Raw genomic sequence first — 13,825 nt, 5'->3', positions numbered from 1 at the left:
TCTTACAGTTTTACAGCCAAAGTGCAGTAAGAACAAAACATTTACTGAAGAATGGGTTTAAAAGTGTTTCAACTGGTCAGTCAAATGAGACTGACCAGTTAGTGTAATATCACTATAACTAGTGATTGAGGTAATTGTTTATCCCCCAAAATCACGAAGGCTAATTTGACCTTTGGGATACACAACATGAGTTGTTGTGTCCAAAACCAAGTCCATAGTTACTGCACTTTGGCTTTGTAGGACAGTATGGACGCGGCCCATTTGGTTCCTGAATTAACCAGGTTAACTACTGTTAACCAGTTAACCACTGAAAGGGAGCATACATTATATATTTGTTCAAAGTTGTAGTATAATAATAGTATTATACAGCTCTATATTCTGGTAGTAATTGATAATAGGATTTTTGTTCAATAACTACCTGGTCTACCCGTCTCTCCAGCTCATACATAGTACCAATTTAATCAGGATAGAGAACTCATGGAGGATACAGTTAAATAATGACATGAAATGAAGTGGTGAAACCAAACATTTGGAACTGGAACTCAACTATAAAATTGAAGATAATAAATGGGTTCTCTCTCTTGATTGGATTAAATTGGAGTCCTACCTGAACATGTACTGTATTTACTAGAGAGCTGGAAAGATGTGGAGACCCCTGTTACTATACAAACACTCTATGATTGCTATCATAACATAGAGCTTTAAACGTTTTGTTTTAACCAACATACATCACTTAAAGCACCTTTAAGCAGTGGCGTCAGTTCAGCAAAAGCTATGGCATGGCAAATATGGGAGTCCTCATGAAAAATCGTGTTTTGTCAGTTTTTTCCACGGGTTTCTGCGGCTACTACCATTTTGTTAAATTTTGTATTTAGTTATTTTACTGTAATTTAACAACATAATAACCAGCACAAATAGACAGAGACATTCATGGATTTATATTTAAAAGTAACTTTTATTTTCCCCCCTGGACCCAGGGTATGGCAGCTGCATACTCCTGCCATACCCAATTGACGCCCCTGCCTTTAAGCCCTATATATACTTTGTTGTATGATGTATTTTTGCCCCAAAACTTCAAGTGGTTAAAAGTTTTATATATTAACTTAAAGGAGTAGTTCACCCCCAAAATGGCTTTTTTTCTATTGATTAGTCAAGCCATGGAGAGTAGAGTTCAATAATATTTTTAGTTTTTTGTCGCATTCCTAAGACAAAACTTTGATTAGAGTAAATTTACCCCCATTGATTCCGGATGGTGACCCGTTTCGAAACGGGTCACCATCCGGAACGAATGGGGGTATATTTATTGTTATCACATTTTTGTCTAAGGAATGCGACAAAAAACTAAAAATATTATTGAACTCTAGTCTCCATGGTGTGACTAATCAATAGAAAAAAAGTCATTTTGGGGGTGAACTACTCCTTTAAGTGCAAGGGTTTCTGTATAGTGCAAAAGCAAATTATGTGGTATGCATCTGTTTGTGAGTTCTTCTTTAGGAACCTCTTGATTAGCTGTACTTTCATGCCAGCCAACATTTCCCAGGGGTATAGGAGCCCTTTTTCCACTTTTGTTTCATTTCAGAATTAAACTCTAATGCAGTGTTTTTTCAACCAGTGGGTCTGAACCAAGAGGCATAACATGAAAATCCAAAGAATTGTACTCTTAGGTACAGGGTTCCCACACATTTTTACAAATTAATTTCCAAAACTTTTCCAGAATATTTAACCAAATTTCCAGGACCATATAACAATGATTCAGCTAAATAACAGGTCACTTACTCCTACGCGCAATGCCCAAAGACAGGTAAGTGTATGCCAGTGGTTCTCAACCTTTTCAGACTGTGACCCCCGAAATAATCATGTTTTAACACTAAGAGTTGAGGAATTTTGTATAACACGGTTCTATTGTGAAAATAGCAGATCTACATGCTCACAACATGTAGATCGGCTATTTTCACAATTTCTGCCTCTGACAATTTGGCCCATGTTTAATTTGTCATTTCAGAGGTATTAACAAAATCAATAACCAAAGACAATGCATCGCTATTTTTTCCAGGACCTTCCAGAACCCTTGATAAATTCCAAAACTTTTCCAGTACTGGAAAAATAATTTTCTAATTTCAAAATATTTCCAGGAATTTCATGACCGTGGGAACCCTGTCTTAGGTAACAGAATGTGAGAGGTAATGAATATTGCGAAACCTTTTCAGAAGCTCTTGTCATACAGCTTAGATAGTCCATGCAAGACCTTTATATGATTTTGGCAGGATTCAGCATCACCTGTCTTTGATCAAAGCTTCCGCAGTCTCAGCTCCAGACTGCTATGGCAGGTTTGTTACAAAAACATTTTTTTGCTTGATGTTTCATAGTTGCATCTATCACACTGTATGGCACTTGGTTCAATGCCAATAGCTTGTGTTTGAGTCCTCCTACTGTATTGGTTTGTAGGACAGGAATGATGCAGTTACATATTTGCCCAGTAGAGGGCATTAACACCAAGGTAATTTGTAATATGGCTAACAACATAAAAAAACATAAGATCAAGTCAGCATCTTTGATTCAGGCATACACAAACATGCTTGGAGTATCAAAAACACATATACATTATTTGTTTTCTATTAGTAGGCATGGTGAACAACACAAATAGGCCACTTAATCGACTCCTCTCAGTCACATTTTGAGCATATCTCATAACATTTAAGGGGATATTTGTGCAGCCAGTGGAGCTAATCTCAACACATCAAAAGCTAAAAGTCTTAAGGCTTGATTGGGGAACTGGGAGAGTGCAGCACGTCCCCGTTGGGCTTCCTCTCGGGGTGTGTGTGGTGGTGTTTGGCGTGGTTAGCTTTCAAATGCTTCTGTGGGACGGGTCTTCTTTGGCGACTCCTCCTCCTGGTCGGTTGACGGGAAGGCGTCAAGCTGGGCTTCTGTGCCGGGTCCAGAAGAGGATCCAGGTGCAGCTTCCCGCTCACTGCGTCGGAGGACTCGTCGATGAAGGCCAGGTTCTCCCCAAAGAAGTCCAGGGGCTGAGAGAACAGAGGATCCGGGCGGGCCTCCTTCTCCTCCTCTTCCTCCTCCTTCAATGCCTCCACGGTTTTCCCCTCAGGCATGTGCTCCGTCTGGGTGACCTGGGAGCCTTCGTCTTCGGATTCATTGGAGGAGGAAGAGGCACCGGAATCGGAACCGGATTCAGACTCTGATTGGTTGGATTGCTCTGGGTCTTTCTCCCCAGGGACCCTGGCAGTCCCGTTGGCTGAGTCATGCTCGTGTTTGCCATGGCGTCGCTTTTTCCGGTGCCGCTTGAAGGGGTCATCGAGTTTCCCTGCTATGCGGAAATCCACTGACAAGTTCTGGATGTTCTTAGCATGGGCACTCAGCGCCTCCATCTAGGGAGAGAGAGGGAGATTAGAGACAGTCAGAAATAATTATGGAATAGTTATAATAATTAAGGAATAGTTACTTGTTAGTAACAGAGGAGAGGAGGGGGTACTGTACCTCAGCTCTGGCCTGCTTGGACACAATCCGAATCGTCTTTCCAATCATGGCTAATATTGAAACAAAGTAGGCCAGGCCCAGCAGGATCCAGAACCAGACCAAAGGCTTATACCAGTGTTCACTGCCTTCAATCCCAGAGTCACCTTAGAAAAGACACAGTGGCATAAGATAAGTGTAGCAGACAGCCCATTCAGTCCTGTAACTCCCCTGGAGACTAAATGAGATAGAGCTTAGCTACTAGAGGGCCTCCCAGATGATCTGATTAATTATTCATCCTTTACTAGAAAATGATACTTAATAATTCAAGAGGTAAATGAAATTAGTGTTGAGCTAAATGAACTTTGGTGCATAGCATTTGACTTGTGAAAGTATTGCCGATGAGTGAGGAGGCCAAATTAATTTTGCTATACCAAATAAAAATGTCAACATTATTAGGAGACAAAAATAGACTAATCCATAGCCTTCTATCAGCAAGTTCGTATCTGTCCATTAGATAAATAAGCAGTTTAAATGCAAGCAAACCTCTCCCTTACACAAAAAATGTTTGCGAGCAGTGCTCACTTTGCATGGTATCAAACACGACACACGCGCATATCTTGGACACTCATACAGACATACACACAAAGCCAGACGTAGGAGCACTCAAGAAGGAGGCAGTAAGATATAAACAATTACCATGACAACATCCCTTACAGACCATGCGTCTCCAATGTTGACATGTATTTCTATAAGTTATTTCTTATGATAACATACAGTAGGCGGCCAATTTACTGTGCATAGCCTACCTGTGCCTGCAACATAGTCTCCGAAGCCCACCGTTGTCAGAGTTATGACTACAAAGTAGGCTGATTCCAGGTAACTCCAACCTTCCACCTCTTTGAACACAAAAATAGGCACAGCGACAAAAAGCCCCACCCCCAAGGCTATGGAGAAGATGGCTGTGATGACACGAACAATGTTGGGATTCACACGCCACTTCTGTAACATAAGGGAGAGAGAAGAGAGTACTTCAGAGAATGCACTTGAGAGAACAGAGGTTAAATGCAAACAGACACATGAGAGATCTAACCGATAAGAGCTTTTCTACTCTGGCGACAGCTTTCCTGAGCGCAGTACCCAGGTGGTCTCCAACTCCAGCCAGCAGGATGCCAAACATGGGGATGCCCACCAGGGCATAGAAAATACAGAACAGCTGCCCACCTTCCGTCTTGGGCGAGATGTTCCCGTAACCTGAACACAGGTATAGGTGGTTTATGAGAGTTTAGGGCAGAATGGAAGACAAGCAACTGAGGCACTACACGAAATCTATGAGTCAAAACATTTTTTGAAGTAATTGTCAGTAAAGTCAGCGGTAGCAGGAAAGGTCGACCTAAAACAATGTCGACCTCATTCACACAACCGCGCGTTTCCCAACGGGTCTGTGGCCTTCAGCTAGATGCAGAATAGACCAAAATCAAATCTTTGCTTCTGGGGGTCCCTGGAACAAAATATTTTGCGATGGGGGTCCGTGGCCAAATACATATCATTCTGGGGGTCCTTTACATGACAAAGTTTGAGAAACAATGATAGCAACATAAGTGTTTTTCCCAAAAACTGTTAGGATTTAGAAGACATTTGTAGAATGTGCCTATCAGTGGTTAAGGACCCCCAAAATGTGTTTTGGCTGGACCCCTATCGCAAAATATTTTGTTCCAGGGGCCCCCAGCAGCAAAGATTAGATTTTGGTCTATTCTGCATCTAGTTTAAGGCCACAGACTCGTTGGGAAACGAGTTTGGGTCGAGTTTGTTTTAGGTTGACCTTTCCTGTATTCAAGTCAGCGATACGGCTGCACTTTAGAGATGCACGTCACAGTGTCTCCACACTAAGACCTTGGCATCGAACAAGTCTCCACTCCGACATGAGGGGATAACTTTGACAAGCTCTTCCTAAAGAGGAAACTGTGGTGGATCCATTATCTCAGAGCCATGGTACCAACTGGACTAAAAAAAAGAGTTTGACATTAGACCCTATTTCTGAATGCCCTTTACTACAACAGGGACTTAATTAATAGTGATGATGTTTTATGAAAACCCTCATGTGTACTGTATATGCATTTGTAGCCTACTACTGAAGTCAAGTGATCAGTGTAGTTAATGAACGAATTGCGCTGGGATATGGACTGATATTTTAAGGCGTCTGTCTGCGGATAATCTTGCAAACCAAGAAAGTAAATATTTTCTCATATATTGTAAAAAAGGGATTTTCAGATACAGCGTCGTCACAACTGTAACTGTGTTGTGACAATAACATTTGTAGGGTAAACACAGACATTACCATTGAGAAGAGCCAACATGAGTGAGCCAATATGCACAATAGTAGCACCCTGACTCTGTTTGACCTGAATGGAATGGAATCTTAATTAAACTGGTTATTAATTGGTAACAACTGTGCTAACCCTGCTATTATCTTTTGTTTCTTTTGTCACACCCACACCCCATTCCATCCCACACCATCCCTCCACATGTAGGTTTGAGGTTCACTTTAAAAACAATGTATATTGATTATTATGTCTATACTTGATCAACTTTGATCTGTGGCTGAAATTGATATAGAAGACAGTTTAAATTTTAACTTTGGGTCCACCCCCAGTCACTAGGTGGGGCTGATGACCCATTTGTGTGCTGTGTGTCTGTGTGTGTGTGTGTGTGTGTGTGTGTGTGTGTGTGTGTGTGTGTGTGTGTGTGTGTGCGTGCGTGCGTGCCTGCGTGCGTGCGTGCGTTTGTTGGGCCTGTTGGCGCAAAGTTCCATATAGGCAACTATATGCTATCAAACGCACAACAAAAATGCTCATACTTGCATTTTGGCTGTTCAGGCGAAAGTAGCAGATCTACAAGCTCACAACACATTACGATGCAGCACCTTGTAAGCTTATAGATCTGCTATTGTCACAATGCTTGAAAAGAAAAATGGTAATTTTCACCTGCTGTACAGTATAACTAGTAAGATGCCTCAGGGCGACATCATCTGGCCAGTGATGTATATCGGACCAGTTAGCCATATATGGAGACCCCTGCATGATAGTCAACAATGTGATGTCAGAACATGCCCATATATGGGCATTACCAAATATGGGCATTCCCAGATATGCCCTTAATATTGATGAATCCGGACAGGGATCTCCATATATAGGCATAAAACGGACAAGAACGTAATTAATTTGCAAGTGTGACTCTTGATGACACCAGCAATCTCCATATAAGGGACATCAAGCCAGAGCGCAAACCCATTCTGTTAAGAGTGGTTCCCCTGACATCACAGTGACATCAGAGCATCATGTCAGAGCGGCAAACCCATAGAACAACAGACAAACCCCAGTGTCAGGCGTGACGTACAGAGATACGTGGACAAGATGTGCCGGTTTTCATAGTTAAAGGTATATTCAGTGATTGTATTTCATTCAAATAAAAATATAATTCGTACATTTTCCATTCATTCTACTCACTAGAATGTGTGCTGACCATATAAGGACTGCCACCATGGCCTGTGTTACAAGCATAGCTATATTCGGTTTTCAGAGGTGGCCAGCCAGTCCTCGGCCAATCAGGGTAGAGTATGGCCGTAGTTATGTTATGATGTTTAGTTATGATGGTCAAAATAAAAGTTTTGAGAAACACAGTCGCTCTGAATTAAGAACTTCTGCTAAATGCCTAGATTGTAAACTACTGAACTCATAAAATGCCACAGTCTCGTAGCAAATCAGTATCATACATATCCTGAAGCTGGAGACGTAGGCCTACCGATATTCAGTGATTAGGTCTACCGTCTAATGATCAAATCAAAACGAGAACATTATAATGGTGTAAAAAACATTTCCACGCTGTAAGGCCAGTAAGGGACAAGATGACCCCCGGCCACTTTCATTATCACGAATACACCTTTAACTTGCAACCTACGGTCACAATAACATGCCTAAAATAGGGACACCATGTTAATGTGGTTAACAATTACACTGTATTATACTACTCACCAATGGTGGTGACGATTGTCCCTGAGAAGAAAAAGGCACTGGCCAGGTCCCACTGGCTGACAAAGGTGGAGTTGCTGCTGGGGTCCACACCAGCCCCGATGGCCTCCACCACCTCCTGATATACAGAACACAACCAGGGAGCCATGGGTTCATTAGTGTTCAGTTCACACAGCATAGAGGTTTTATTTCACATTTTTATCAGTTTATCTGTACTTGGAATAAGCATAGAAAATGTAAAATCAACCTGGGAGAAGGACCTGAACTCACTATGAAATGGCTGACTGGAAGGCAAGCATTTTTTTCCTGTAATGGTACATTTTTCTGCAATAGACTTACTGTAACAACATAATAGAACTCCATACATTCTACAAGTTTGACACTTCAAAATGCAAAGATAAAACTGGTTCTAATATACACTGCTTTTGGTACTGTTCTGCAATCTAAAAATCCTGGTCTTTGATCTCTAAAGAGGTAAACAGTATTTTTAAATGCAAAATTGAAAAGAAACCAGGTCTATTTCTGCTTAGCCTTTCAGTCCCTGAATTAATCCAATGTTATGCTTCTCCAAAAATCTTCAGACAGTTCTGGCTCAAAAATGTATTTCTTTTTAATTGGATCATGGATAAACCCCCAACAGTTACCCAGTGGTAACAGAAAAGATATAACATTTTGCCCAGGGAGAGAATGAGCACTAGGTCTAAAGGCAATGAAAATATTTTGACCACTACCATCTGCAAAGGTTGCCCTTAGTTAGAGATTGGAATGACATGACTGTTAATAGTCAGGGAATATTATCAGAATGTCAAATCTGGGAATAAATTCCTTACCAAGACATTTCTTAACCAATGTGTTTGTAAAGGTGTTTAGTAACACATCTAACAAAGTTTGAAATTCAATATCCCTATAGGGAATACAACTGCTGAAAGTAGCATGTGACTGAGGGGTCAAACTAGGGTTTTTTCATGATTCTGAATCCATTTCAAGCTTTTTTCTTAGCACCAAAAGCACTCCTTGGGCTAAAAACGGCCATAGCTACTTGTCCATGTCATCACTAAACAATTTTTGTGGGGGCGTTTTTAGCCCAAGTGCAAACCACCTGGGTAAAACTGAATCCATCCTTTGGATCTAATCATAACGTTAGCAAGGTCGATAACTAAACTCAAAAGTAAAAAAGTAAACAAGGCTCCAAACAGCCAAAAACAAACTAATTAGGGTCCTGCTTAACCTTCCTTTTCAGGCTCACTGCTGTTAACTTTGTAAACGTGGGGTGGCTCAAAGTAGATGACAGAGTACAGCATCTTTCAATGGGCTTGGTGTAAAAGATACACTACACCACTAAGATACCCGACAAAATACTTCCAAAACGTCAAGGATGTCGACAATTACAACACCAGAGGCAGATCCACAGATCATGTTCGACCCAGAATGTATTCCCAGATTGTATTAATATCCCCTGACTGTAACCCGTGTTGACTATAACAGTGAGCCATAGCTATTAGAGTGCATGATATGTCTATGTATTGTAATAGCTCATGAGATGTTTTGAATAATGCAAAATAGCTAATAATCCTTTTGTTGTTGTTTATTGTTTTGCTTTTTGTGTTTTTTTTTTCATTATCTTTTTTCTTCTTTTCTTCTTCTTTGTTGTATTCTGTATGTATTATAACGTTCATTTGGCGACCTGTTAATCTAGTAGTAGACAAGTGATTGTATACATCTAGTACTGCACAATTCTTGTTTTAACACAGTAGACATACCACAATGGCAACAGTGTTTGCTCTAACTGTAGGTTTGGTTCTCCTGCCTTGCTGATCTACACACAACGGGTAAATGGCTTCTATCCACATTTGTTAAGCCGCTCTTCTGTTGTTTTGCTTTGCATGTGATTTTCATTTCTTAAATTGACACGCAATGCCAGCACTTAACAAAAAGCACTATAATATACAGTATATATATAAATATTTGTTCTTTTCTTTTTTTTCTGTCAGCACTCCACAATAGATTTCAAGGGAAAAGAAAAAAGGGAAAGAGAAGATCTATAAGAGTGTGTGAGCGTGCATGTGTGTGTGGGTGCGTGCGTGTGTGTGTGTGTGTGTGTGTGTGTGTGTGTGTGTGTGTGTGTGGGTGTATGTGTGTGTGTGTGTGTGTGTGTGTGTGTGTGTGTGTGTGTGTGTGTGTGTGTGTGTGTGTGTGTGTGTGTGTGTGTGTGCGCCTGCTCGTGTACACGCACGCGTGTGTGACTGTGCGTGCATGTGTGGCCGGAACCAATCTTGGAAACCGCAGACAGTGGCAAAGCTTCATAATGCACACTGCCAGATAAGCCAAAGATGTACGTCCACAAATTTTCGCATAACAGAGAATATAGTAAATGGGGAGTGTTCTTATATAGCAAATATTGACCGGTGACAATGAGTCAATATTAATTCAACAGTAATCATATTCAGTCATTTTACGGATTTATTGTTCAATTACCGGTATATAAGGCTGAAATATGACTCATTCATTCACTTTTGATATTGCAGATCACGTTCTAATCTCATTACAGACCCCAAAGCACTTGCCAAAAACCTTATGTTTTATCCCTAAATAATCTAAAAGCACAACTCATGAGATGTATTCATTGAAAGGAACGTTCAGTACAACAATCACTGGAAATAGGATTAAGTGCATGAAAGTAGTGCACATTATGAGATAATATTACATTTATCATCAAGCAAGACCTTCACTTAATGTACATGTTTTGATTGGTTAATTGATAGAATACTTTGGCCATGTGGCATCATCCCCTTTCAGGAGGTTTGCCTCTTGCCAGGTCATCCTTAAATAATACTTTGAGGGTATTTTGTGTTGTTGGAAATTATAATATCTGCTTTTAATCTATAATATATATAATAATTGACTATTGTCAGAATAAAGTGGGGCATTATTAATGAAAGATTTCAGGGACAAAATATTATCCCAGAAATAAAAGTTAGTGTAAGTGATAGTTTCATATAATCAGGAGAGAGTAGGCTAGTGTTCCAGTTGCAATTTCACCTGCTTCACGTCTTTATGTCATCACTTGCAATTGTTAATTTAAAATTGCTATGCCAACCAGAAAATGCATTTTCAGTTTACTAAGGAAATGGAAAGACAGGGAGACCCCAGTTACTGGACAAACATTATATATGCAACGAATCAGAGATGTTCAGTTCTTATTTTCACTTAACACCCTTTAAAATGAAATACATAAAATCCACCTCTCACTGTGTTTATAACTCTCTTGGCCATAACATTAAAAAGAAATCCAGAACTTTGACACACATCTGGGGATCGCAACGTGGCAGCCAGACTAGCTACTTGGCATAGCTGTCACTCCCTATGTCACAGGCGGCACAGCTTCCCTTTTGTCATAGCTGCTTCTATCGATGCCAGCACCTGTTATCTGGTTTTCATTTAAGCCGCGTACAATGCTCCACTGGATCCTAAACAAAGTGCTTTCAGAGAGTCTGAATACCGGTTTAAGCAAACAAAAGGTTTAAGCTAACAAAATAAATTGTCATTAGCGTGGCCACTGGCCACAGACCCAGGAGAAATACTGTATGATGGCTGGCCTAAAATGCTCCCAGTATTAACAGTGAAATATGATAGGTCTCTGGCTGGTCGGTGTGAGTCAAACCTTCAATACCCCAGTGAATAGGCTACAATACAGTCAATAGGAAGCCAAGGGACTCTTCAGAAAGCAAATAAGCTTCAATAAAAAGGCTTAGTTTGTCAATTAATGCTAATGAACTAAGCCTTTTTTCTTTTTGCTTTACCCCCTTTGGACCAAAGAGCACCTTCCACTGATTTTATCTTCACTAGCCATTAGAACGCAGCGGTAGCCCTCCTCTTGTTCTGAATACAATACTGCCAAAGGAAAATGTACAACAAGGTTGGGTGAAATCTTGAGCTCTAAATGGCTGCATTCAAATTCAAATTAAAATTAAAATTTTAGAGAGGAGAGACTTCAAACTCAGGTCCTCATGCTCACAACAAGGAACGTATTACTCTACTTGCATTTATGCAACAAAAGTGCTGCATGTCCAAAAGTAAAAGCAAAACAATGTTTTTCATAGCACTGATCGCACTCAGCAGTGTGTAGTATCTATAATTAAATGCTGAGGGTTATTACAAAACATTTTCCTTAGAGCTGTGGCAGAGCAGTTGTGCAGCTCAATTTGTAGGCCATATGGCCAGGGGTGTCGCTCCAAATTCTGGGCCCTGGGTACAAGGATTCACTGCGGGCCCCCCATGAATGTTCTTCATAGGGGGAGGAGGGGGTTTAACCCCTTTAGACTGGCAACACATTATTATTACGCATTATTTTGTGTTTTAACTATTGAAAAATAGCAGATATACAAGCTCACAGCTGCGAGCTTGAAGATCTGCTATTTTTGAAAAATCTTGAAAAGTCTTTGAATATTCCAAATCCTTCTAAGATTTTTTGAAAAACCTATGTTTCTAGGTCAGTGGTGCTCAAACTTTTTCATGTGAAGGACCGCCAAAATGATATGTATTTGGCCACGGAGCCCCATCACAAAATATTTAGTTCCAGGGACCGCCCAAAAGCAAGATTTGAGTTACAAATATTCACTTAAAAATGATATTCAAAGATTTCACAACTTTTCAAAAAATAGCAGATCTACAAGCTCGCAGCGTGGCACTCGGTGCCGCGCTGTGAGCTTGTATATCTGCTATTTTTCAAAAGCTAAAGTGTAAAATAATTATGGCCCCTCCACATTGGGCCCTGGTAACCCAGTCCCACTCCCCCCCCCCCCCCTCCCCCCCTTGTGACGCCCATGCATATGGCTCTAACACTCCCAAGGTTAGGGGTTTCATTCCCTGCATAGCACATGGGTGAGCGCATGCCACTAACATTGGCAAGGTAAAGGGATGGCATTCCTCCTTTAGTTCAATGGGTATACCATGAATATGACAGTGGTATTGTTAGTATGTTGTCTTAAGTAAATCAAAGATCTAATCATTTAGTCTCAGGATCCACATGAACAGCATGGCTCCAATGTTGATCTCATAATGTGACTATAGTGTGGCGTAGGCCTATCTATGATGTATGGCTCCAAGTGGGCAAGGTTTCAGCCGCTCTTTGACTTCCATTATACAATTAAAGTTAAATACTGTTTTAAAAAAAGTATAAAATATGTAAACTTTTATATAAATAAACATTATTTTATAGATGTAACAAAACTTAAAGTTATCCCACTGGCAGTGTGCGCCAGAGATCTGGGGCTGATCGATTTGCGAGATTAGCTCCGAACACAGACAGACAGACACACACACATATACTCGCGCACGCACGCACGCAGACACACAGACAGACAGACAGACAGACAGACAGACAGACAGACAGACAGACAGACAGACAGACAGACAGACAGACAGACAGACAGACAGACAGACAGACAGACACACACAGACACAGACACAGACACACACACACACACACACACACACACACACACACACACACACACACACACACACACACACACACACACACACACACACACACACACACACACACACAAAGCCTCTAGAGAGCCACACCGTACAAACACAACATGTCACATGGCTCTCATCCACAGTAGTATCCACATCATGTAGGCCTATAATACCTGCCTTACCTCTATGAGGGCCTGTAGGTTTTAAACAGACCTATAATACCTGCCTTACCTCTATGAGGGCCTGTAGGTTTTAAACAGACCTATAATACCTGCCTTACCTCTATGAGGGCCTGTAGGTTTTCCTCGCTGATGCAGGTGAAGTTCAACAGGAACTCGCGCTGCATGTCCTGCAGGTGGTTGTACACCCCCTCCTCGACGGGGAGCTCCAGCGTGCGGAACACCACTGCACCCAGCACCAGGTACAGCAGCGTCCCCGTCAGGATGCCCAGAAGGGTGGAGCAGCGCATGGCTACGCGCGGTCCGAAGAAGTCCTCCCAGTCCTCCTCCGCTTGTTGCTGCTTCCCACTTTCACTGACGGGGGAGTCAGGGAGAGACCAGCTGCTGCAATAGATACATCAGCAACACCGTCAGTGACTTCATCTACCCAACATGTCTCCACGGAACCCAACGGTCATTTACCAAAACAACTAAATGAGCTTGTTGCACCCATTGTCCGTCAGCCGGCGCGACACAAAGCTGTGTCGTTTATCTTTACCTTGAAGTGAATCTCTGCATGTTATTGTCAAACCCTCTCTGATGGAAGACACTGAAGATGGGACCTTATAATAAGATAGTGAAATCAGAAAGGGTTGAGTGCGTGTGTGCGTGCTTGTGTCGTGTGTG

The 13,825-nt window shown here is 41.4% G+C and overlaps 1 protein-coding gene across 1 annotated transcript; it reads right to left on the bottom strand.

Moving 5' to 3' along the window:
- Positions 1-2,753: 2,753 nt before the first annotated feature.
- On the bottom strand, positions 2,754-13,449 carry kcnk4b (potassium channel, subfamily K, member 4b; the record flags this gene model as incomplete). The annotated part of the gene is made up of 6 exons (XM_080749336.1): positions 2,754-3,383; positions 3,493-3,635; positions 4,278-4,470; positions 4,562-4,722; positions 7,500-7,614; positions 13,261-13,449. 6 exons carry the CDS (start codon positions 13,447-13,449, stop codon positions 2,754-2,756), a joined length of 1,431 nt encoding a protein of 476 aa, XP_080605462.1.
- Positions 13,450-13,825: the final 376 nt, after the last annotated feature.

Source organism: Nannobrachium achirus (genome assembly GCF_963921795.1).
Source record: "Nannobrachium achirus genome assembly, chromosome: 19".
Taxonomy (NCBI): domain Eukaryota; kingdom Metazoa; phylum Chordata; class Actinopteri; order Myctophiformes; family Myctophidae; genus Nannobrachium; species Nannobrachium achirus.
Note: the sequence above shows the minus strand (reverse complement) of the source record. Positions and strands in the feature narration are given on the sequence as shown.